This window comes from Typopeltis vanoorti, chromosome 7 (assembly GCF_054136105.1).
Source record: "Typopeltis vanoorti isolate ZY-2024b chromosome 7, IOZ_Tvanoo_1.0, whole genome shotgun sequence".
Classification (NCBI taxonomy): Eukaryota; Metazoa; Arthropoda; class Arachnida; order Uropygi; family Thelyphonidae; genus Typopeltis; species Typopeltis vanoorti.
Window position 1 is genome coordinate 57,907,979 of NC_143555.1, and position 25,387 is coordinate 57,933,365.

Sequence of the window (25,387 nt, forward strand, 5' to 3'; positions counted from 1 at the left end):
TAATTGTATATATGCAGCATTATGTCTACTGTACTATTATATATTTGGATATTACTATAAGTGAGGGAATGCAAAATGTGGAATGGATGACATGCATCAGCAAATTAGCTCACTGAAACATGGAGCAAAAAAAAAATCAATATGGAATGCCAACTATGAGGATGATATAGATTGGAAGGAGGAAAAGGTACCAGGGAGAAGGAAACCAAATTTAGGACCAGATTAAATCATTACAACTCAAGAATAATATAAATCCACTAATGCATTTTATTTCCAAAGGGAATAGGCGAGGATGTTTAGCCCTAAATTTTGGAAACTGTGGGGGGGGGGGGGGCAATCACAGATAGCTGGCCCAATAAAATCAATGATTTTAACTCGCATCCAGGGAAGAGAGTATGACAGACAACTGCTGCATTCCATACTCCCTAACCTTAACACTATATATAATTGTCCAAAATAGTGGGGTTCTATGGTCGATTTTCTTGAGTTGTAGGATAAAAAATCTGAGTTCTCAGAGGAGAAAAAACCCACTTGTCCATGCCAAAAATTGACTAACCCAGTTACCAGTCAAAGAAAGGTGCTCAGAAAATGTTCCTCTAGTTAGTGAATACAATCAACTTAGAACAGTCATTCTTCAAGTGATCAGGCACTATGAATGCAAACACTATTTCCATAGGAACAAAGGCAGCTCTATAACAAATAATTATATATAAATTCATTAACACTTTCTTTCAACATCTCTGAATGGAAAATGAAGCCAAGAATTCACATTCCTTATATAAAATACATTTCCGAGAAGATAGTAAAGATTTTGAAGAAATTCAACTCACCACAACCTTCAAACCCATCATTCAAATCCACAATATTTTATTTTTCCAAAAGATAAACTGTCACCTTTGCTGCTACCTGGTTTTTACCAAGTTCAATGTTCCTGAAACTTGTCTTAATTTTATCAAATGGAAATATCCTTTAAAATATGCAATTCAAAATATTAGAGCAATATTCAGCTTGTCAAACCTAATAAATGTGGTCTGGCTCAATACAGAACTGACACCACCAATCACAGGGATTCAGCAGGTTATTACCAAACTCTTGCATAATTAGTTATAAATTTTGACATTTTTTCAAAGAAAGTGCTGAACCCTTACTATACTGATCTAACTAATAAACCGTAATGACTGCATGTGTAAAAGGGTTCCAATGTAATGCATGTTTCACTGTTCTTGTATACTGAAATTTCTATTACTGTTTTTCAATACCCACTAATGATGTTTTACAAGACAAAAAAAAAATATATATATATATATATATATATAATTTTCATTACTCATTCAATCTTAAATCATTACCATTAGCATTATTATTATTAGGTGTACAGTAAGAGCCTGCCTTATAATGCCTCGCTTTGGAATGATCTACTCATTTGACATGTTTCAATTATGACCAATGCCCATTTATATGAACTTGCATTCATTCATAAGATAGTTTTAGCAACATGATGCTGCTGTGCATCAACTGATGCACAGCATTCATTGTAACTAAGTCTCAGTTTAGTTACAACATCACTGCCTGCTACATCTCTTTGAGTTTAGTGTTTTGCTGTGAATTATAAACTGTTTATAACTGTTATTTTATTTTATTGTTGTTGATAATAGCGGATAAAATTCAGAGTAAGGGTGCCGTTGCTTCCAGTGAAAAGAAGATGTATGCACTTATTAGAGTACATGCTAAAATTATTAAATTTAGTGACAATGGTATATCGAACACTGAGATAGGCTGCAGGTTATAAATACTTACCTTGCATTACTATTGTTAGTGGTTCAAAACAAATAAAGTTCTAAATGAAGTGAAAGGTGCTATACTAAATAATACTACAGTCATCATCTATAAATGTAATATTCTTATTGTCAAAAAGGAAAAACTTTTAATGGTGTACATTGATGACCAAACTAGTTGGTGTGTTCCCTTTAGCCAAGTTGGTCAGAATAATGTTTTCATTTGTAAAAATTATTCTAAATTTTTGGTTTGCACATATGATGTAAATAAATGCTTAATTTATGTCATTTATGCACAAATATGACTACTTAACATTATTAAACCATGAACTGAATCTACAGTGTGTCTGTGTGTGTGGAGGGGAAAAACGTGATTCAGTATACGATGAAATTTACTATACAGTGGTGGTCTGGAACATATTGGATGACTGGAGTATGCTTGTACTTATCAAAATAATGAATGCACTGAGCACTTTGTACTAAATCTTTTAGCTGAACAAAAATGATATGTACCCTCAGGGGTTAGTGTACAGAAATAGCAATACATTTTTGTGAGAGTAAAAATGTAAATTCATAAAAAAAATTTTATTATATAAGTTGCAACATGAGATAACAATCACTCACCTTATGCTGTGAACTATCACTGTAATTTATTACTGTGATTACTATTAACAATAATATTTGAATTATACTTTTATATCAGGTGCATTAATTATGTAAATTATATAAAAGTATAATTCATGTATTACAGTTACTACAAATTATTTTTTTTCAAATGGTGGAATATTAATTAATTATAAACTATACTTCCCCCATTTAAAAGAAAATGTATTGCTGCTTAAATTTTACAGTATATGCACGTAATTTATTTGAAAGATAATAAACTCTTTAAAACATTAATTGTAATCTGAGATCATTCACCCTAAATGCTCCAACATGCATTATGGATAATGTTAATAAAATGTATGTGAGACACAGGTATGAATGACAATAATGATAGAACTTTCAGTATCATAAATAGTGGCAAAAAATCAGCCATTGTCAAAATTTAAAATAATACATATATCAGTGGTGTAGTTTTCAAAATTTATGATTAGCTAATATTATTTTTCTATAATAAAAAATATATTAACTCCTTACTCTGTCAAAAGAGAAAACATATTCAACATTTCTGTTGTGAGACAAATCTGCATACTTGATACAGCCATAAGCTACGGCTTCTTGGGCAGCCAGCAGTTCTTCAGATGTTAATACCTGAGTAAGAAGAAAATGAAGAATAAGCAAAAACAACTAAGAAGATGATAATCACTTTTGTACAGTGAATACCTAGTCATATGTATAGTAGACAATTTTATTTTTTCTAATTTTGCCATTAACACATTTATATTGCATGGTGCCTCACATTAACTCATGCACAAAATGCACTAAACATAGTTTGATGTGAACATGTTAAAATGGTCCAAATGAAATAACTCAATATATTTTATGATCTTAAGTAATAAATTTTAATAAATTCTATCAATTCATGTAGAAATTATCAAGTCATTATAAAAACAGAATTATGGGAAATAAAATGACTGCCAAAAATTAAAACTTAATTTTCCAATGTCAATATTTCAGATTTTGTTCTCACAAGAACTGTCATTGTGTCTGGGACAAATTTATGCCATTCAAAGATCTATACAGAACAGCGGTATATATGTAAAAAGTTGAAGTGTAACAAAACTTAGAATGCATTTATCTAGATTACATACTAGCCTGATTGAAACTAAACTATGACAACCCATTTTTATCATCATCATCAATTTCTTGATATGTACCCCCAAAGGAGTATTCAGGTTACTACGACAGCACTACACGATTAAGTTTACATTATTAATAATCTCCTATCAACAATTTTCCTCCAAATTAGTCTATTACTTGCAAGCACTCCAATACTGTCATATCTAACATTTCATTCTTCTAAGGCAGTTCTGACTGAATCAATCCACCTAGACATTGGTATTCCTCTGGGTCTCTTCCTGCCATTTTGGCATCAAACACCTTTTTGTTAACCTTTCCTCACCCATCCTATTTAAGTGGTCATACTACTTTAGATTAGCTCTGCTTACACCTTCTTGGATAATAGTAGTGTCAAGTTCCTTTCTAACATCTTCATTTTTAATATGATTCTGTCATTGATGCTATCGGTTCACTCTCCTAATTTTTCTCAGAACCCTCATATCTGTGGTCTGTAGTCTTTGATCAAATGCTTTATTTCTAACCCAACTCTCAGATGCATAATATAAAACTGGTTTAAACCTGTCTTGTATGCAGCTAGTTTAGTGTTTAGACTAATTTGTCTCTTATTCCATAAAAATTTATTGAGCTAGCTACCCACCATATCAGCTTTGCTTATTCCGTTGTCTATTTCCAAATTTAACCTGCCACCTTCCTAAAAAACTGTGCCTAAATGGCTGAAATATTTTACTTGTTTTATAGAATCTCCATTTAGAATTCAGAATGCAGCTGAAATTTTCTATGCTCCTGCCTATTTTCAGAGTTTTAGTCTTTTTGTTGCTGATTTTCATGCTGATTGCAAATTTGTCTCAGCTTTCTTTAACTTCTTCCAGGATTCTTTAATTAAATAATTCAATTTAATGAAATAAATAAAATTTAAATAAAAGAATTTAACTAAATTATTCAATTTCAACTTTTAAAGAATCCTGGAGACTTTAGCTAGATGTGTTTAGGAGTACAACATTATCTGCATAAAGCAAAGAGCTAAATTGTTGGACATCTCCAATACTAATATTACACCCAATGCCACTTTCTTTCATAATGTGATCCATATAAATGATGAATAAGAGTGGAGATAATGTGCATCTGTGTTATCCCTGGTTTTTACATCAAACCATTTCTTCCTGTATTTACTTTTCTAACTGCTGCCTGACAGCTTAAATATAGAGCTCTGTATAATGTTCCATTCACTTCATACAAATGTAGTGTGTAGAAAAGCTTTTCTCTGAGCATCTTGTCATAAGCCTTTTCCAAATCTACAAAACTAAAGTACAGATCCTTGTCATATTCCCAGGATTTCTCAACTATTGAACTTGAAGTGAAAATCTGATCTTGACAACCTCTATTTGGCCTGAACCCAGCTCATTCTTCTCCAAGTTTCTCTTCCACAATCTTTCTCAACCTCTTTTCAAGTATGCTTGCATAAATCTCACCTGGAACACACACACTTAGTAGAGAAATTCCTCTGTAATTCTCACATTCAGCTTTATTCCCATTTTGTTATAGATGGGTACTATGAGAGCTCTACTCCAATCATTGGGAATTCAGCCTTCTGAATTATGCAGTGTAACCAACCACTACAAAACTTTTATACTTTCATACTTAAGCATTTCTGGTCAGATATCATCTACTCCAGCTGACTTTGATGGCTTTTTTGTACTTCAAGTATATGTACTCCTCTTTGAATTCTTGAAAATTTTCTAGCACGGTTCTGTCACTACTTAGTTCATTTAACAGTCTTTCAAAGTAATTACTCCAGACATCTAGGATATCCTTATTTTCAGTTTTCATATTTGATTTCTTTGATCATCTTTTATTTCTTTTACAGTACTCTTTCCTCCATTTCTAAACTTCTTCAATAGCCTCCAGAACATTTTACCATCTTCCTGATATTGATTTTCTATATTCTTACCAGTCTTCCCATGACTTTTGTTTAGCTACTTTCATACACAGCTTAGCTAGCTTACATTTTTTTCTGTATTCTTTTAGGGAATCTGCTGACTTATTTGCTAGGAATTTTTGGTATGCTTTCTTCTTTTCCAGGACTATTACTTTAACTTCTTGTGTCCACCATGATGTTCTTATTTTTCTATCCTTGCAGACAACTTCACCATATACCTTCCTAGCTGAATCAATCAATATCTTTTTCAGAGTTTGCCAATGAGACTCCAAGATTTGGTTCATGTTTTCAAACTGTTGCAAATGTTTTTCCATAATGTTTGCATAGTTGAGTCTGCAATTTACCTGTAAAAGCTGCTCAACATTAATTCTTTTAAAAACTTTCTTACATATTGTTCTTTTCAGTGTGATATCCATCCTTATCCTGCTTAGTACTAAGTAATCGTCACTTCCAATTTCAAATCCCCTGTACACTCTTGTATCCTGAACTAGCCTTATGATATCATTATCAACAATCGCATAGTCAATGAAGCTTTTCTTATTTCTTGTTTCCTTGTGAATTTGTGCACATCTTTATGTTGAAAGATGATGTTTCAACATAAAGTCTGTGCCCTGAGCAGAAGTCCAGTGAATACTTACCATTATTATTAGCTTTGTCCTTTTCTTCAAATTTTCCCAAAATGTTCCTATATGCCTGGCGAGACTCTCTGAGCTGCCTATTCTAATGACTCAAAAAAAATTCCTCCACTCTTCCTTAGAAGAACCTTCTGTGGGACCATAGGCACAAATAGTTTCATTGTCCATTTCTCCATTTTGTGTCCACCATTTTGAAGTTTGGCCACATAACTCTTGAAACTGCCTTAAAATCAAGAAATTTATCTTCCTGTCTGGTGTTGAATGCTACTGCTACTCCTTCCTTTTCTTCATAATTTTTATAATAACCATTTTTTGTTACCAATAAAATAATCCTATAAAAACAAAATTGAACAACACACGACAAGCTCCTCTGAATTTCAGCAATTAGTCTGCATAAAACAAAAATTGAGTTGTAATATAATAAATTTAGTTTAATCCTTTATCCAAGTGTGAGCAAACAAAGTTTGCGCCTGAAAGTATCTTCAGGACTGGGGTAAGGTGGTACAACACCAGGGCAACTCGGTGCAAAGGTGGAGCAAGCTACCAACAACTCCTGTCTCAGTATCTCCTATAATGCAAAACACATCTCCTTGCGGATATGTCTAATGTTATGCATTAAGGGAAGGGCCACTACCCAGACTAGTTTCGACCTTTATTGAGGTCTCTTCAGTGGGAGCCAGGCCCAAGTTGAGATACCAGGCAGAAGCATTAGCAGGTTATCTCCACCTATAGGAATAACATATCATAACATAACATAACCAATAACATATCCAAGGAAAGACATATCCACAAGGAGGTGTGTTTTGCATTATAGGAGATACTGAGACAGAAGTTGTTGGTAGCTTGCTCCACCTTTGCACCGAGTTGCCCTGGTGTTGTACCACCTTACCCCAGTCCTGAAGATACTTTCAGGCGCAAACTTTGTTTGCTCACACTTGGATAAAGGATTAAACTAAATTTATTATACTCTAACCAAGTGAAAAAAAAAAAAAAAAAAAAAATTTCAACATCTTTCTCTAAATCCAGAGTAATTTATTAAAAAAGGATGGCGCACCATTTGGCAATTCCTATAGGTGGAGATGACCTGCTAATGCTTCTGCCTGGTATCTCAACTTGGGCCTGGCTCCCACTGAAGAGACCTCAATAAAGGTCGAAACTAGTCTGGGTAGTGGCCCTTCCCTTAATGCATAACATTAGACATATCCGCAAGGAGATGTGTTTTGCATTATAGGAGATACTGAGACAGGAGTTGTTGGTAGCTTGCTCCACCTTTGCAACGAGTTGCCCTGGTGTTGTACCACCTTACCCCAATCCTGAAGATACTTTCAGGCGCAAACTTTGTTTGCTCACACGTGGATAAAGGATTAAACTAAATTTATTATACTCTAACCAAGTGAAAAATAAAATTTTTCGTCATCAAAAATTGAGTTGGCTTGACAAAGTTTTGTAAGGATTCCACATAGAAGATTTCAACAAAATCCTTCTAGCTAGAGTCATAGAATAATAACTTGGGGGAAGGATATAATAATACACGAATAACATATTCTAATAGGTACCTATGCATTTTGCAAAGCACACAAGCACCAATTACAATACAGCAAAACAGCATATACAGATGAACTGTGTCATTTATAAATGGAAAAACAGAAGACTAACTTTATTAAATCGGATACAAGATATGAATCTGTTTTATACAATATTTTATAGCTATTACAATATGGTATGATTTTCAATTATAGTTGTCATAATAATTAAAAAATTTATAAAATAAAAGTTAGTGTATATTGTTTCATAAAAGATAAGTGTTTGTGCAATTTCAGGAAGCTATCCTGTGAATGGTTGGTCCAATTATACTCAACAAAGAAAAGAAAATGTGAAAGGCACATATATATTTCATCAAGCAGACTGGAAAATCAGTGGAGGGATATACCTCACTGTTTTTGTTTTTTTTCCATAAAAGCTGTCAACATGCAAACATATGAAGTGAAGAACATAAAAGATAAATTCATTCATAGCTAAATAATAAATAAATACTCTAACATTTTTTATTCCCAATGAGAGAGTAGGGAGAACTCTTTTAGTTATAATTATTTGGAAATTACTTGGCATCCAGCATTAACCCTTAGTTGCCATCAACAGATGAGTTATGGTTATCAATAATTCTGGAACTTAGAGAATGAGCATGGCAGCCAAATTCCACCATACCATGATTCTAAATGTTATTATTGTCTGATACAATCCAAGTTCTATGGTCAATTTTTCTAAGTTGTGAGGTTAAGAAATTCCAGTTTCTGAGAGAAAAATCCTATTTACCTGCAGCAAAGATTAGCCACGGCTGAAAGAAGAGATGAAGATTAGAGATGGCTGAAAGAAGAAGTAGACAAAGTTCCTCTATTCAATGACTAGAATCAAACATATAAATGTCTTTCTTCTGGCCACCTAGCATTACAGAATCAAAAATGTTGCCGTAAATGCTGGGGGTTGTATTCATTGGGAAAAACAGTATGGGGAAGGCTATTCCAAGAACAAAGAGAATGAAGGAAGAAGATGAGCAGTTCATTTCATATGCTTTGGAGTTAAACTGTGTAATGGATGTTAGCTGTCTGTGGAAATGATTTGAGAAAAGTGGAGGAATCAGTGGCATGACAGAAAGAGCACCTATGAAAAAGTAACTGGAGGGACTGTGTGTGTGTGTGTGTGTGTGTGAGAGAGAGAGAGAGATGGTGTCATCTATTAGGTAACCTTATACAAAAGCAAGGATTCTTAGGGAGGTTTTGGGTACAGCATCTGAATGCAGGAACAATAATCTGATGTCAAGCAGATTTGCAATGTATGAAATGTTAGAAGTTGAGCAAGTGTGAAGTAGTGTTTTGAAAGAAAAAAAAGCATACCAAGTTATTTTTTGAAGGCTGAGGAGGATAATCCATAAACATATTCCATCCAGTTGATATGGATGGAATATGTTTATGCCAAGATAAGCTAGATGTGAAAGTCAGCTAAAGAAGGGGAACTGCTCTTGACTGGAAACTGGAACAATGTTAAAATTATTACTTCCATTTTAATCGAAAAACCTCTTATGACACAAGTATCTCTTAAACAACAAGAAGGAGTAAAGTAGGATCTTCTGCTAGGTGAAAAGATAGGACTGTATTTTGATAGCACTGAAATTCACTAGTTATCTTCACCTCACTTGAGTATTTTAAGCATCTTGAATGAAGAAGAGAATGGAAAGTATCATCAGCTAAACTATGAATAGCAACTGAAGTTACAGAGAGGTCATTGACATATAAAAGAAACTGTGTGTGTGTGTTGTGTGTGGAGTAAAAGATCCTGTGATGCTCCAGTCGATAAAGAAATCTGATGAGGAGAAGCTGACAATCAATCACAAAGGGTAAGAGGGAGACTATACGATGGTAGTTTGCTGAAAGATCTTCATGCTGAACATGATCAAATGGCATGAAATTATCAAAAGTGACCACAAGTTTCTTCCTATCTTTCTATGACCTGTTTCCAAAGATGGGTAAAGTTAGCAAGTGGAGAGGAGGACTGCTGTAGAATGGGAGTGGTGAAATCTATAATGGTGATCACTAATCAACTGATAGGTCTCCAGGTAGTGAACAAACTGGTGGACCTTATCATCATTTTTGAGAGCAATGAGATAAGGATAATTGGACAATAGTTTGATGAATGACTTTTATTCCCTTTTTAGGAAGAGGTTGAATGAAGGCTTGTTTCCATGCTGTTAGATAATTGCCAGACAAGTGTTAATTCTGGAGCACAAGTTTTGAGCAAACTGGAGGGATACCATCTGGACCAGGAGACTTATTAGACTTATTTCTGATGCCAAGAAATGCAGAAGTATGCCCACCAGCCTTACTGAGAAACCAGAAAGCTTGCTTGCCACTTGGGCTGGAGGAAACCTTATTGCATTTGGCCCTTACAAGTCTACTTGGATTTGTTAATTACACTTGTTTAATGTAGTGTATGCTGAGTGAGAATCTGGATTTTTTTAACTTAAACCACTGAATGTATGCTGCCTTTTTTGGAGAACCAGAGCATGGAAAGAGGTTGGAGAATTGCAGCAGTGAGGATTGAAGGCCTCATTCCAAGGATGGTTTCAGTTAATTGGTCAGAGTAAGTATTTAGATGGTGAAAGCAGAAAGATATCAGATCAATGAAAAGAAGCATAGAAATTGCAAAGATCATCCCATTTGGTATTACTGTAGAGCTATAGGATACAAGACTGCGATTGGTTAGGAGGAGACTGATCTGTATAAAAGGAGATATGAATAAGGTTAGAGTTGCCAAGAGGAGAGCGAACATCTATTGTGCATTTAGAGGAAGATTGGTCAAGAGGTTTAGAAAGCTGGAAGAATGAAAAGAGAAGGCAGTTTGTTTAAAGTCTCCAAGGAAGATAATCTCCTAGTTTGGATAATTAAACTACAGTGGTATCTCGCTAATCCGAACCCTCCAGTAATCCGAACTGCGGTTTGAAAGAAAAAAAGTTTTATTTATTACGTATTATTATTTGGTATACTATTATTTTTATTTAATAATTATTATTTTAACTATTATTATTATTTATTTTATTATTACAGTACAGTATTTTTGTCATACTGTCGATCGTATGGTTATACTGTAGGCCTATTTTGATTTATTGTAAAGATCTGCTTTAAAATGTAATTTCCCAAGATTATGACATTACCAAATTAATAAAAATTATAAATTTGAAGGCTGCTTGGGAAGCCATCGAACCAGAAGCAATTCGAGCGTCATGGAAAAAACTGTGGCCTTCTAGAATTTACCAAGATAACTATGACGATACACCAAAAGAGGAAATTCAAAACGTGTATAATTTAGTTAAAAACAGATGTTGAAATTTCACAAACAGATGTTACGGAATGGATTACAGGTAGAACCGAAAGTGAATTCGTAATCAAATTAGAGGCTGAAATTATAAATATGACGCTACAGAATGAATTAGAAGACGACGATGACGATAAAGAACTCGAAGAAAAAAAAAGTAAAACATGAAGAGGCAGTTGACAGTTTTAATATGTGTATAGAATGGGCTAAGCAGAATGATATGCCATTCCACAAAATTTTATTGCTAATGCAGCTCCAAGAAGAAGTTCTAAAAAAGTTTAGCTTCAAGTGACTTTTTTACAAAGAAGTTAAAAAAAAAATTTTTTTTGTGTTGTGTACAAGAAAGTAATATTTTTTACGGAAATTAAGTTATGTACTGAACTATGCAATTTTATTAAATCAGAATCCTCAACAATACAGGCAACACACAAACTAAATTTTTTACTAAAATAAACTTGTGTACTGTATTATTTTTTAAGTTTTACATTACAGTACAGTAGCTTTTTTTTTCTATCAGTTACTTCATTCATTTACAGAATTAAATTGATGTACCATTAGAATCTGGTTATTTTTGTTTTAAACACTAGTTATTGTTGTCTCTTGGGGGGGGGGGAATTCGCTAATCCGAACGAGCATGGTTTTTTTTAGTCTGGATTAGTGAGATACCACTGTACATCAAATCAACTTTTAGATTTTAGAAATGAGTAGTCAAAGAGGACAGAATGATTGCTTAAATTAGTAGAGCAGTAAAGAAGTCTCCAAGTTATTTTTTCTGGCACTATTAATTAGGAATTTCTGTGTATCTGGGAACTTATTATATAAAAATTTTGTTCTGAAATATGAACCAGGCAAAATAATAAATTAAGGGTAATTTAAAATTTACCTGGTCTCTTTCTTTTTCTTTAAGTTTCTGAAGTGCACGCTGCAGTCCTTCATCCAAGAGATCTGAGAGACGAACTGAATCACCTGACCTGGTTTTAAACTTCTTTCTGTTACAGAATAACACAGGGTTATGATTATATCAAATTCATATTCTACAAAAAAACTGCAAAATGTTATTTTTATGTTGACTTTTATAACTCTGGAATTTCTACTCTTCCTTTCCTTGGTCTGACTATTGTTTCTGCTCATCTGACCTTAAACGAAACCAACCAAAAGTGTATCAAAGCAGTGGAAGAAAAAAAAATTAGTTTACCATATGTGGCTCACTCCAAGCACTCCAGTTTCACACTCTGTCTATGCCAAAGCATGCAACATATGCAAATAAGTCATCAGCAGATCCAAATCTGATTTCATAAAAGCTAACAGCAAGAACAATGCCAAATGGAAGCCATGCCTTCTGCCTTCGTTAAAGCTGCTGGATACAACTTCTGTTCTCCTGCACCTCTGTCTCATCCTGATGGTACCACTGTTACTTCACTCAAAAATAAACTGACCATCTGACATCGCTTTTTTCTCCTTAAACTTCTGCACAGATGACCAAGGGAAATCACCTCCTCCCATACCAAAGTCCAAGAACCATGTGCCGCTTTAGTTTTTTTGAAAAAAGAAATCATAAAACTACTAAATAACTTGGATACTAAAGTTTTCTGGTCCTGATGCCATCTCTCCAATTATTCTCAAACATTGTGCTCCAGAGTTAACATGAGTTCTGTACTGTACAATCTATTATACATGTCAGGTATTTATACATGGAATCAATCTCATATCCATCGTATTCCAAAAAAGAGCAATGTATCATCAGGCTACCGACCAACTGCCATCACCTCTCCATTATTTTGGAGAGGACTGAGATGACTGAAAGGAGTAAAGTCATCAATAGCCTAATAAGATAAGTATTCAATTCTTATTGATCTTTTATATCAGGCCTGCAGAACTTGATTGTCTTTGAGGGCCAAACCCAACTTGGACCACCTGACTAAGGGCCAGATCACTTTGGACCTTGAATCTTAGACTAGTTCACTGCAGCTAAACTTAAGTAAATACTAATTAATATGCATATTTAAATTTTTTAGAGAGTTACAATTAAAATTATAATCAAAATTATTTACAAACAGATATAGCTGCAAAATTTCTCAATAAAAACCACTTAAACATAAACACAAAGTTTACTAATAATTTCACTGAGAATATCACACTTATTCTCAGTGAAATATCAGCGACTGAATGTCACAATGTGACACATTGCATTTCTTTGTTGTCACTATTTTATCAAAGTTTGGTGTCATGTTTGAAGTGGCCGTTCTTAATATGGCCTCTAAATTGATATCACTTAAAGATGAACGCTGTTTGGTTTTGTTCAAGTTCATGATCGAAAATGTTTGTTTACAAGTACATGTGCTCCCAAACATACAAAATACTGTACCTGGTAGGTTAGTTCTAAATTCTTGAAATTTAAGGATAGTTTTTCGGTTGCACACATCTTTACATTTTCTGTGATCTCCTTTCCTGTTTTTCTTCTTTTCATTGAACACAAACCAGCAAGCTCCTCTGTCACCTCAAACTTCTTATTAACGCCTCTTACATATATTAAAAGCTGTGCAGTATCTTTCACATCAGTACTTTCATCCATAGCAAGTGAATAATAGACAAATTCACTAGCCGATTTTTGCAGGTTATCTTTAAGATCCTCGGCAATATCAGCCACCCTGTGCTGAACAGTCATACGGGACAAACTGATATTTTCAAAATTATTTTTCTTATCAGGACACAATTCGGAAACAGCAATCATTGGACACTTTTTTGTCAACTCTCCCTCAGTAAATGATATGCTAGCACAAACTATTTCTTGTGATATTTTTAAGCTTACCTTTGTGGCAACTTCATTTGCAGATGTCACTTTTTTAAAGGCTTGTTGCTCACCACTAAGGACTACTTGCTGCTTTTATTTGCTTTTTACTTGCATCCAACTTGCCAAGGTTACAATGTTTCGATTCAAAATGACGTCTCAGATTGTACTCTTTTGGTACAGCGATAGATTCCTGGCAAAAAATGCACACTATTTTGTCCTTAAACAACTTAAAAAAAAAATTTGTCTGTTCACTCAGGGTTAAATGCTCGATGATCCGAATCTATTTTACGCTTTTTACTTAAGTTCATTGTGTCGAGATTGACAATATTAATTACAAAAAAATAATGATGAAAAACTCACAATAATGCAGGTTATGATAACAGTTATGTAATGTATTGCTCCAGCTGCAACCAACCACTACACTGCCAAAGCCAGTAAAGGCACGGCCAACTTTGTGTGATACGATTCATTCTTGTTCGTAGACATCAAGTCGTTATCACGGAGATGTAACTTTGAATTTCCCCGCAGCATCACTAGCGCTAACAAAACCTCGAAGCGAGTGTAATAATCTGTTATTAAATACGACAGTGGGAATAACTCCAAATGCAATTTGTTGTCAAGTTGAAAGAAACATGATTGTGACATAACGTAAACATGCAGAGTCTTAGTAAAAATTTAATTCAAATCATCTAATTTCATATTCCCCTGTATGATTAATTAATTTCAATCAGGCAAATGGGCCAAAATAAATAACAATGTGGGCCGCATGCAGCCGAGGACCGTATGTTGTGCAGGTCTGCTCTATATAAATAATGTCACGAAAGAAAGTGGCATTTAACTGATATCAGAATCAGAGATATCAAACTTAGCTTTTTGCTTTATGTAGTGATGTATTCCTAAACAAATCCAGTAGAGGTCTGCAGGATTTCCTAACTAAATTGAATAACAGCTGTAATAAATTTGACATGAAAATTAGCAATAAAAAGACCAAAACTATAAATCACAGCAAAGTCAAATACTTCAAATATTTAGACACAATTTTTAATGAAGATGGAAAATTAAATATGGAAATAGACACAGAATAAACAAAGCTGGTATGATGATGAGCCAGTTGAATAACTTTATAAAGAATAAAAAAGAAATGAGTAAACTAGCATTATACAAGACAGAGTTCAAACCAATTTTTAGTTATGGATCTGACATCTTGGTTAGAAATAGTTTGAGAAGAAACCATAGATTTGAGCATTCTGAGAAAAATTAGGGAAGTGAGCAGAGGCAGAATCATATTAAAAATGAAGACACGAGGAAAGAACCTGACATTGTTAGTATCATTGAAGAATGTGTTAGCGAAGCTTATCTAAGGTGGTATGATCATTTAAATAGAATGGGAGAGGAAAGGTTAGCAGAACTATGATGTCTAGATGACATGAAAAAGATCAAGAGGAAGACCCCAGAAGAGAGAAATATACAATCTGATATTATTTGAGTACTGACATGAGACAGAATAATTTGGAGGAAAACTGTTGAGAGGACATTAGTAATAATGGAAACTTAATCATGTAGTGATGTCATAGTATCTTGTACACCCCTTGAGGATATATTGCAGGAAACTAATGATGAATTACATCCAGATTATATCTAAAGAAATAATTTAATCAAACAAATATTATTTATTTGAAAAAAAATAAATAAATCAGCTAATGCCTTTTATTCCCTTATAGGGAGTAGGCAGGCCTTTTAACCCTATCTAGCTTTTCGAGACTGAGTGAGTAGTTCAATCTCCACTGGTAGCCAATCAGGGATAGCTGGCCCATGTCTATCTTATAGCAGCCACCGATGAAGAGACTGGCAAACAAGTACTGCCATCTCTTGGTAACTAATCCTAACAAGATTTGTTACTGTCCAAAATAATGTGGGTAGTACAGTTGATTTTCTTGAGTTTACGGGATGAAAAACCTGCTTGCCCGTGCAAGAGATCAACTAACTCTGGAACCGGTCAAAGAAACGCTTAGAAAAAGTTACTCCAGTCAGTGACTAGACTTGAACTTAAGTCTAACTTCGAGCGACCAAGTGCAGAGGATGCAAGTGCCACTTCCACTGAGCTACACAGGCCTTTATATTGTTTATTTACTATTATTACTATTATACAGGCACCTCCATGGAGCCTAACTAACTAACTATGGCAACCCATTCCTCTCATTCAAAAAAAATCTAATCCTCATACCCCTATTAACCACACCTTTATTCAACTTCCAGGGATGACCCCTTTGTTCTGGCCCCTCTAGCCAGTGCTGAAACATTTCCCCTGCATCAATCCTATAAAACCCTTTAAACAACTTAAATGTTTCTATCCCATCTTTTTCTTCTATTAACCAAACTTCTACAATCCACACACTCTGAATCTATACTCATAAGGAAAACATTCCACAGACCACTCACCATCTTGGTCACTTGCCTCTGAATCTTCTCCACCACTTCCTCATCCACAAGAAACCCAGAAGACCAGACTTGAACACAGTAATCCAGATGTGGACATATCAAGGCCTTACAAAGAGGAATAACAACTTCCTTATCTCTGCTTGTTAATGTGATCCTCAATACCCAAGTAATCTTATAGGCTACCTTAGCAATATCTCCTCTAAACTCTAACTCTCTGTCTACCACCGCCACCCCTAAATCTCTATTTTCATTTCCTTGAGTACAGTGCCATCAATGTGATACACAACTTGTAATCTATTTATCCCAAAATGCATGCATAACTTTACATTTCTCCATATTAAACTAAAACCCATTATCTTTTGCTCATACTAACAGCCTATTTAAATTGTCCCACAAGCTCTCCCTACTGCCTTGATTAACTATTATACTACCTAATTTCTCATGATCAGCAAACAACTGAATATTACCTTTCAGGTTATTTCCTATATCGTTTATGCACAAATTAAACAGCAATGGTGTCAGCTGGACCTTGTGGCACATCAACTAGTCACCTGTTTTCACCTCGATTCTGCCCCTCCCCCATATACCACTTTTTGATATCTGTCCAGCAATCACCCTCTTATCCACTTAACCAGTGACATATCCATCCCCATTTGTTCTAATTTGTGTAACAGAGTTCCATGTGGTATTCTGTCAAATGCCTTTGCAAAATCCAGCAGAATCATCATGTAGTCATTTCCTTTATCCAACACAGCTGTTACTCTATTATAAAAAGTTAGTAAATTACTAAGGCATGACTTACACAAAGCCATGTTGCCCCTTATAGAGTATTATATCTTTTTTTATTCACCCATTTTTGAATTCTCTTTTTGACCAATTTTTCCAATACTTTTACCACCACGCTTGAGATACTGATTGGTCTATAATTTGCTACTGCATTCTTAGAATCTCCCTTATGCAAGGGAATTATTTTGCCCACTTTCCCCTCCATTGGAACTATACTATAGCTGAGACTTAAATTAAAGAGCCTAGTCAGAGGCATTGCTAGTTCCCTTGCACATTCTCGCAAAACCAGTGCTGATATCATCTAATCCCACAGCTGTATTTACATTGAGATTCTGCAATATTCTAAGAACTTCCAATTCATCTACCTTTATTTCCCATTAATGTCTGTTACGTAGGTTAAAACAATAACCTCATTAGGATGATATACCCTTGCAAAGTGTCAGTCAGTAACTCAACTATTTTATCTGCTTCTGTCATCCTCATGACCTTTATCACTCATTGAGATTAATCTTTCACAGTCATTCTTCCTCTTACTTGCCACATAACGAAAGAACTCTTTGGGATTTCCTTTGGCTGGCTCAGCTAGATTCTTCTCATTATTTGATTTTGCCTTCCTTTCCATGCTGGTCACCTTTCTCTTTATATACTCTCTACAGCATTTTCTTCTTCTGCAGCTCATACTTAATGATATTACTCATCATTCTAACTCCTACCTGATTAACCTTTGTTACTTTAGGTATAAAATTTAATACTGCTTCTTCTAGATAACCCTTAACCATTTCCAATGTGCACTATTAACATCCTTATCCTGCAGTGTTTTATGCCATGGCACAGATTTAAGCTTCTTCTTAAACTTGTCATAATCAAATGCCTTGTAATTCCACATATACTCCTTGACAGAATATGTTTCATGTTTTACAATCTCCCAAGTCAAGACTGCATGGTCACTTTAACCAAATGGAGGCAATTGTGGTCACCTTGGTTATGGATCCTTCTGATCCTATGACCAGGTTCAATACTCTCACACCCCCCCCTAGCCCCTTCCATCACATGCTGCCTCCAGTAATTATCTTTTAGCTGGTGTATAAATTCTATTTCCTTCCTGCCAAGTCCCCCATAATAATCATTCAACCTATACTCATTGTACTAATTTGGCAATGCATTATTTAATATTTTACCAGTCGTTTAATGGAGACATGCATGGTAGACAATACTATTTTTTAAAATAATGGTTTCACACACTCCTATATATTTCACTCATTCTTGTGTTCTTATTTTAAATGTTGTAGCCAATTCTTTTGTCTTTTCCCTGAATGATGCTCATGTTATATTAAGCAAAATATATAAGAATATTTAATGAATTCTAGTTTCCTTCACTTGTGTGAAACCGATAAATAAAAAAATAGTATTATTTAATATTATTTAAAATAATTATATTCAAACTCACTAGTAAACATACACGTGTGAGCCAATACATTATGACCACCCAGCCTATTTCTGACCAACCAGACTAGATGGTTGGATCAAAACATGCCAGTGGTGATAATGGTATCCTGGTTTGGGCAAGCATGATTTGAAGAGTGCATTCAAGCATTCTGAGTGCTTTTCTGGCTCTTAATTCTCCTGATTTGAATCACACTGAATATTTGTGGGATAACATGGAACATAACAGCCACCAGTCAATGCTAGTGCCTTGTTTACTGATCTCTGAGATGTGATTTCTGCTAGTTGGTCAGGAATACCTCAGGACATCTTCTATGGTCTACTTCAGTCAATGGCAAGAAGGGTGCAAGCATCCAAAGGAAGCCCAACACACTGCTAGATAAGCAATCATGTTTTTTACATACAGAAATCATTAAACTACAAATAATAATAATTCACTCTTTCATACTTTCTTTCAGATTAAACTATACAATAAACAAAGATAGCACTGCATTCAGCTCATCTAAAATTAATAAGTTCATAATGAGAAAAACACAGTCCAGTAATAATACAGTAATTTATTAAACTGCACTCCAAGAAAAAGTTCAAGTTATGTTAGTTCTTGTGAATGAACTAAGTAGGGTAGTGAATAATATCAATCTTAGTGCTAAATTATCAATTTTTCTCAGTTATTCTTTCCTTTTTAACAGAGGGAGAATTTAACAGAAAAAACAAAACAGTCCTGCATTTCAGTAGTAGAGAGAATAATTACCAACAGAAATACTACTTCCATGCAATATGAAGAAATGGCAGTTCTTATATACCTTTTAAACTCTTTACATACAACTTCATGTAATTGGGGCAGTCAATTAATTGGACCAAATTATGCTATTCCTAACATGGCCCAATTAACCAGAATCCACTGTATATTATATGTACATACAGTCACTCTTATATGAATAAGAGTGACTGTATGTGGACATACTAAGCAAATTCAAAATGCTCATATTCCATCATATCCCTTCTGCATATGCAGTACTATTTATTTCTGCACTTATTTTTTAGAAATAAATAATTGCTGACAAACAGTTTAGCAATCCCTCAACAGCTGAAAATGAATATTTTCGATGAAGTGCATAATTCAGTGAGAAATAACAGTTCTATCAGTACCATCAGTATACTGATACCAGGTGCAAAACTGAACTAATGCAAATGGAAACTTTGTACAGAATGCTCCTGCCTACTTAGCAACCTGTGCTACAATTTTTAGCCAAACATAGTACTCAGCTATGAGGGTGTGCTGAAAAGTTGTGATAACTACCATGCAGGAATTGAGGTAGAACATGTAACTTACACATTATTATATATATTCCTCACGAATGTTACAATGCTGCTGCATCATTTGCAATCCTCTGAGAAAAGTCTTTCCCTTGTTGCACAAACCATTCCTCAGCTGAAGATGACTTCATCATCTGTGGTAAATTTTGTTCCTTTCAAGTGTTTCTTTAAATTTGGGAGCAGGAAATAGCCAGATGGGGCTAGGTCTGGTGAACAGGGTGAGTGAGGCAGACATTGAAAGTCCAAAGTTGTGTATTGTCTGTTGGGATTCATGAGCAGTGTGAGCAGGTACATTGTCTGGCAAAAGCAACATGCCTTTGCTCAGTTTCCTGCAGTGTTTTTCCTTCAGTGCCTCCTTCAATTCTTTCAGAGCTGTTGAATAAACTGCTGCTGTAACAGTTTCGCCTCTTAAATTTGCACCTAATTTTTCAAAATGACTCAAAATCCCAGTACATGTTTTCTCTCTTTTGGTCAGCATTCATTTGGGGCCACTTCGCCGAGAGCTTCTACATGTCGAGTTGTTGGTGGATGATGACGTCAAGTTGTTGGTGGATATCCCCAAAGTCTTTGCAATGTTTTTGGCTGGTATTCATCTATCATCAAGGATCATGGCATGCACTGCATCGATGTTTTCAGGTGTGATCACCGTGAAAGGTCTTCCTGACTTGGGGGCATATGTTGTCTCATGATGCCCAGTTTTAAACTTGGCCACCAATGTGGCAGCTATTAGATATGCTTGGGGCATAGTCCCCTAACATCTCACACAAAGTTTGATGAATCTCAGTTGTGGCCTTTCTTGCAGCAAGAAAAACTTGATGATGGCCCACACCTCTGTGTCTTCGAATTTCTTCAAAACCTCTGACACGTCTCATATAATCCTAAAAGAAAAAAAACAAATTATTACAATTTGATGAAACATGGAGAGTTAAAAGGATCTAAGATATGTTCTTACTCGTGGTTATAGCAGTTGCTTTAATATCATTTTTGTTCTAAGTGTTTATCAGAACTTTTCAGCCCCCTTCCTCGTAACAATGCTACTCACCATCTCTGATGTCCCCTCCCACAGTGGTGCATAAAAACTTTGAAAGAAGATGATGTAATGATGGAAGAAGACAATGAATTATGACTTTGAAAAAGTAGTTTAAAGGCAGAAATCCTAAAACCAGTGCAAGAGTGTACCTTAAAGAGGATTATTCTCCAAACTTATAGATATCGTTTCAGTTTTTAAAGCTTCAATCATAATACAGTTCTGGTTAGTTCTTATGACATCTACAGTATATCCTGGATTAAATGCAAAGGATAATTTTTAACTTTATATATGCTCTACACCTTCATTTTTTAATAATGCGAATTGGTAATCAACTAAAATATAAGGGTTATCTCCTCATAGGCAGTCTATCTTAACATTTTCCGGCTTATACTAACAGTGATTTTAAGTGATCTCATTAAATAAAGGAAAACAAATGTTCACCTGTCTTCTCCAAGAACTACACCAAATCCAACATGGTCAATCCTTACTTTGTTAGGATCATACCAACCAAGCTGCTCGGCACATGAAAATACTGACTGAAGATGAAGGGCCTAAAATACAACCACACAAGATTTGATATTATGATAAATAAAAATAATTTTTTAAAATATTATTTAAATGTTTATGTTAAACGTTTATGTGTGTGTGTGCATGCACACATATTCAAAGTCTGGATAGCATATAATTCATACGAAAAGAAAGATAATAATTATATTACACATACATATGGAGACTTCCAAAATTTTCATTTAATTTAAACTGCACAAAAGTAAGGGAATGAAATTATTCCAATATAGCATTTTATTGGTTATTAAAGAATAACCAATAAAATGGTTATTTAAATTTAAAGAATTTGATCTACAGTTATTACATGAGGAAACTAAACAAAACCAGTATTTTAAAACAATGTAATTATATTCAAACTAAAAATTTATTTAATATAATTAAGTTTTACAATCCTAGATTCAATTTTTCCTCAAGCAAGTCTGACACAAATATTTCTTTCGCTATTAAGCCTTGTTTGTATGCTGGAAGTTTTTCCACTTGGTTATACTATAAATTAAAGATACCAAGAAATTACGAGGGTGGTCTGAAAAGTTCTTGGCTTCGACAATAGATGGCAACACTATTGGCAAGATTTTTTTTTTCTAAGTTCGTACATCCGTCATAAGCATCCATGTGAAACTGCAAGTCATTCTACCAAGTAGTTTTTTTATACAGCTGTCTGAAGCAAAAGTGTTATCTGTATCCCTTGAAATGGATAAAACTGAGTATTGTGCATTTATAAAATTCTTGCAAAAGAAGTTTAATGGCAAAAGAAATTCATTTGAAGTTCATAAAAATTTATGGGCACTCTTCTCCTTCAAATTCGACAATTAAGAAATGTGCTGCCGAGTTTAAATGTGACCGTATCAGCCTTGAAGATGCTCCAAGTGAAGGACATCCAAAAAAGTGTAACAACACTACAAATCATTGATCAAGTGCACGATATGGTATTGAATGACCGGCGAGTAAAAATTAGTGAAACTGCTGAGACTATAGGCATTTCAAAAGAACGTGTAGGATATATTTTGCATGAAGAATTGCATATGAAAAAACTTTGTGCAAGATGGGTGCCACGCACACATGCATGAAAATCTCTGAGTGCCTGGAGCGTTTTAACAAGAAAAAAGCTGATTTTGTGTGTTGATTTATTACTATGGATGAAACTTGGATTCACCATTACACATCAGAATCCAAATTATTTACCCTTTTCAAGATAATTAATAAATAAAATGCCTTTAGCATCCCAAAACACCGATGACATGACCTTTCCTGCTGATGGAACCAACTTTGTCTTCTTTGGCACTGAACAACTGGTTTCTGTCCACTGTCCAGACTGCTGTTTGGATTCTGGTGTGTAATGGTGAATCCAAGTCTCATCCATAGTAATAAATGGACACACAAAATCAGTTTTATTCTTGTTAAAACGCTCCAACCACTGTTCAGAGATTTTCACGCGAGTGCATTTTTGATCTGCTGTGACCAAGCGTGGCACTCATCTTGCGCAAAGCTTTTTCATTTGCAATTCTTCATGCAAAATATATTCTACATGTTCTTTTGAAATGTCTATAGTCTCAGCAATTTCACTCGCGGTCACCCAATACCATATCATGCACTTGATCAATGATTTCTAGTGTTGTTACACTTTTTGGACGTCCTTCACATGGAGCAAGGCTGCTACGGCCACATTTAAACTCGCCAGCACATTTCTTAATTGTCGAAAATGAAGGAGAAGAGTGCCCATAAATTTTTATGAACTTCGAATGAATTTCTTTTGCCGTTAAACCTTCTTTTACAAAGAATTTTATAAGTGCATGATATACTCAGTTTTATCCATTTCAAGGGATACAGATAACACTTTTGCTTCAGACAGCTGTATAAAACAAATTACTTGCAATTTCACATGGATGCTTATGACAGATGCACCAACTTAGGGAAAAAATAAATAAATAAATCGTGCCAGTAGTGTTGCCATCTATGGTCGAGGCCGAGAACTTTTCAGGCCACCCTCGTATAAACAAAAACTAGTGGTTCCCTCAATAGTTTATTGTTTACATTTTGATTAAATCCAGAAATCTAAAGAATGAGAAAAATTTTGGTATCTGATTTCATTTGCATTATGAGAAATACTTTACAACAGTAAATGATTTAATAAAAATAACTGGGTTTGCTCTCATAATAAACTAAAAGAATACAACAATTTTACTAACCAAATATCTGTCAGCTTCATCAAGGTTACTAGAACATAAAATACAAAGATGATAGTTCTACAATGATGCAATAAAAGCCTATTACTGGAAAATTGAACTTCTGTGTTTCAAGTATGTTCGCAATCGGTTTTTGTGTTTTGCTTCCAGTGACTGTCAGAATAATTGAAGCCTGAAGTATTACAAGATCTGATAATTGATTTTCATACATTATGCAAAATCAAAATCATCATCATCAAATTCCTGCCATGTACCCTCAAGGGATGACAGGATATGATAGAACTACATGAAAAATTTACATCATTACAAACTCCCTATCTACAATTTTCCTCCATATCAGTCCGTTACTTGTTAAGACTCCAACATTATCAGATCTTATATTTCTATCGTTTAAGGCACTTTGGATGTACCGTATCAATCCATCTATATCTTGGTCTTCCTCTGGGTCGTTTTCCTGCCAACTTGGCGGAGAACACTTGTTTCACTAATCTTTCATCGCCCATTCTGTTTAAGTGACCATACCACCTGAGATTAGCTCTGCTAACGCATTCCTGGATGCTGACAATATCAAGTTCTTTCCTAATATCCTTGTTTTTAATATGATATTGCCATTGATGCCATCTATTCACACCTCTAATCTTTCTCAGGACTCTCATTTCTGCAGTTTCTACTCTTTGGTCAAGTGTTTTACTTCTGACCCAGCTCTCAGATACATAAGTTAAAACTAGTTTGAACACTGTCTTGTATACAACTAATTTAGTGTTCCGACTAATTTCTCTCTTATTCCATATGAATTTATTCAATTGACTGCCTACCATATCAGCTTTGTTGATTCTGTTGTCTATTTCCATATTTAATTTACCATCTTCAGAAAAAATCGCACCTAAATAGCTGAAATGTTTTACTTGTTCCACAGGTTCCTGTTCACAACACAGTTGACATTTACAATGCTTCTGCCTATTTGTATTATCTTTTTAATGCTGACCTTCATACCATATCTATTACAGCAGTTATTCAATTTAGTCAGGGAATCTTTCAAACTTATAGCGGATTTATTTAGAAGTATAACATCATCCGCATAAAGCAAAGAGCTGACATTAACATCTCCAATTCTGATATCATGTTTAATACCACTTTCCTTCATAATGTGATCCATATAGATAATGAATAACAGAGTGGATAATGTACATCCTTGTCTCACACCAGATTTAACATTAAACCATTGTCCTGTATTTCCTTCAATCCTAACTACTGACTTACAACTCAAATAAAGACTAAGTATTGCTTGATATAATGCCCCAGTGATACCATATAACTGTGGCGTATTGAATAGCTTCTCTCTTGGCACCTTATCATATGCCTTTTCGATCTACAAAACTCAAATAGAGATCTTTGTTATATTCCCATGATTTCTCCACTGTTTGTCATAAAGTGAAGATCTGATCCTGACAGCCTCTATTTGGCTGGAATCCAGCTTGTTCTTCACCAAGCTTTTCTTCCACAATTCTTCTCAACCATTTCTCAAGTATACTAGCATAAATCTTACCAGGTACACTCAGTAGGGAAATACCTCTGTAATTCTCACATTGTTTTATTTCCCTTTTATATATGGGTACTATGAGAGCTCTACTCCAATCATTGGGAATTCATTCCTCTATCCATGCCTTCTGAAATATGCAGTGCAGCCACCGTAAGACTTTTATACTACCATACTTAAGCATTTCTGGTTGAATATCATCTACTCCTGCTGCCTTTTCACATTTCAAGCCTTTGATGGCTTTTTCTACTTCAAGCATGGATATGTATTCCTGACTATATGCATGTTGAGTATTTTTTTTACCACTGTGCTATCACTGCTTGTATCATTTAGCAATTT

At 34.6% G+C, this 25,387-nt stretch overlaps 1 protein-coding gene across 1 annotated transcript in view; it reads right to left on the minus strand.

Moving 5' to 3' along the window:
* Window positions 1-25,387, minus strand: part of ArgRS (arginine--tRNA ligase-like protein) — a 222,651-nt gene that overhangs the window by 24,672 nt on the left and 172,592 nt on the right. The window contains exons 9-11 of the mRNA XM_090395884.1: window positions 21,203-21,312; window positions 11,839-11,944; window positions 2,916-3,029 (exon numbers count right to left, since the gene is read on the minus strand). Coding sequence (XP_090252010.1) covers window positions 2,916-3,029; window positions 11,839-11,944; window positions 21,203-21,312 — 330 coding nt within the window. The remainder of the gene's footprint in view (window positions 1-2,915; window positions 3,030-11,838; window positions 11,945-21,202; window positions 21,313-25,387) is intronic.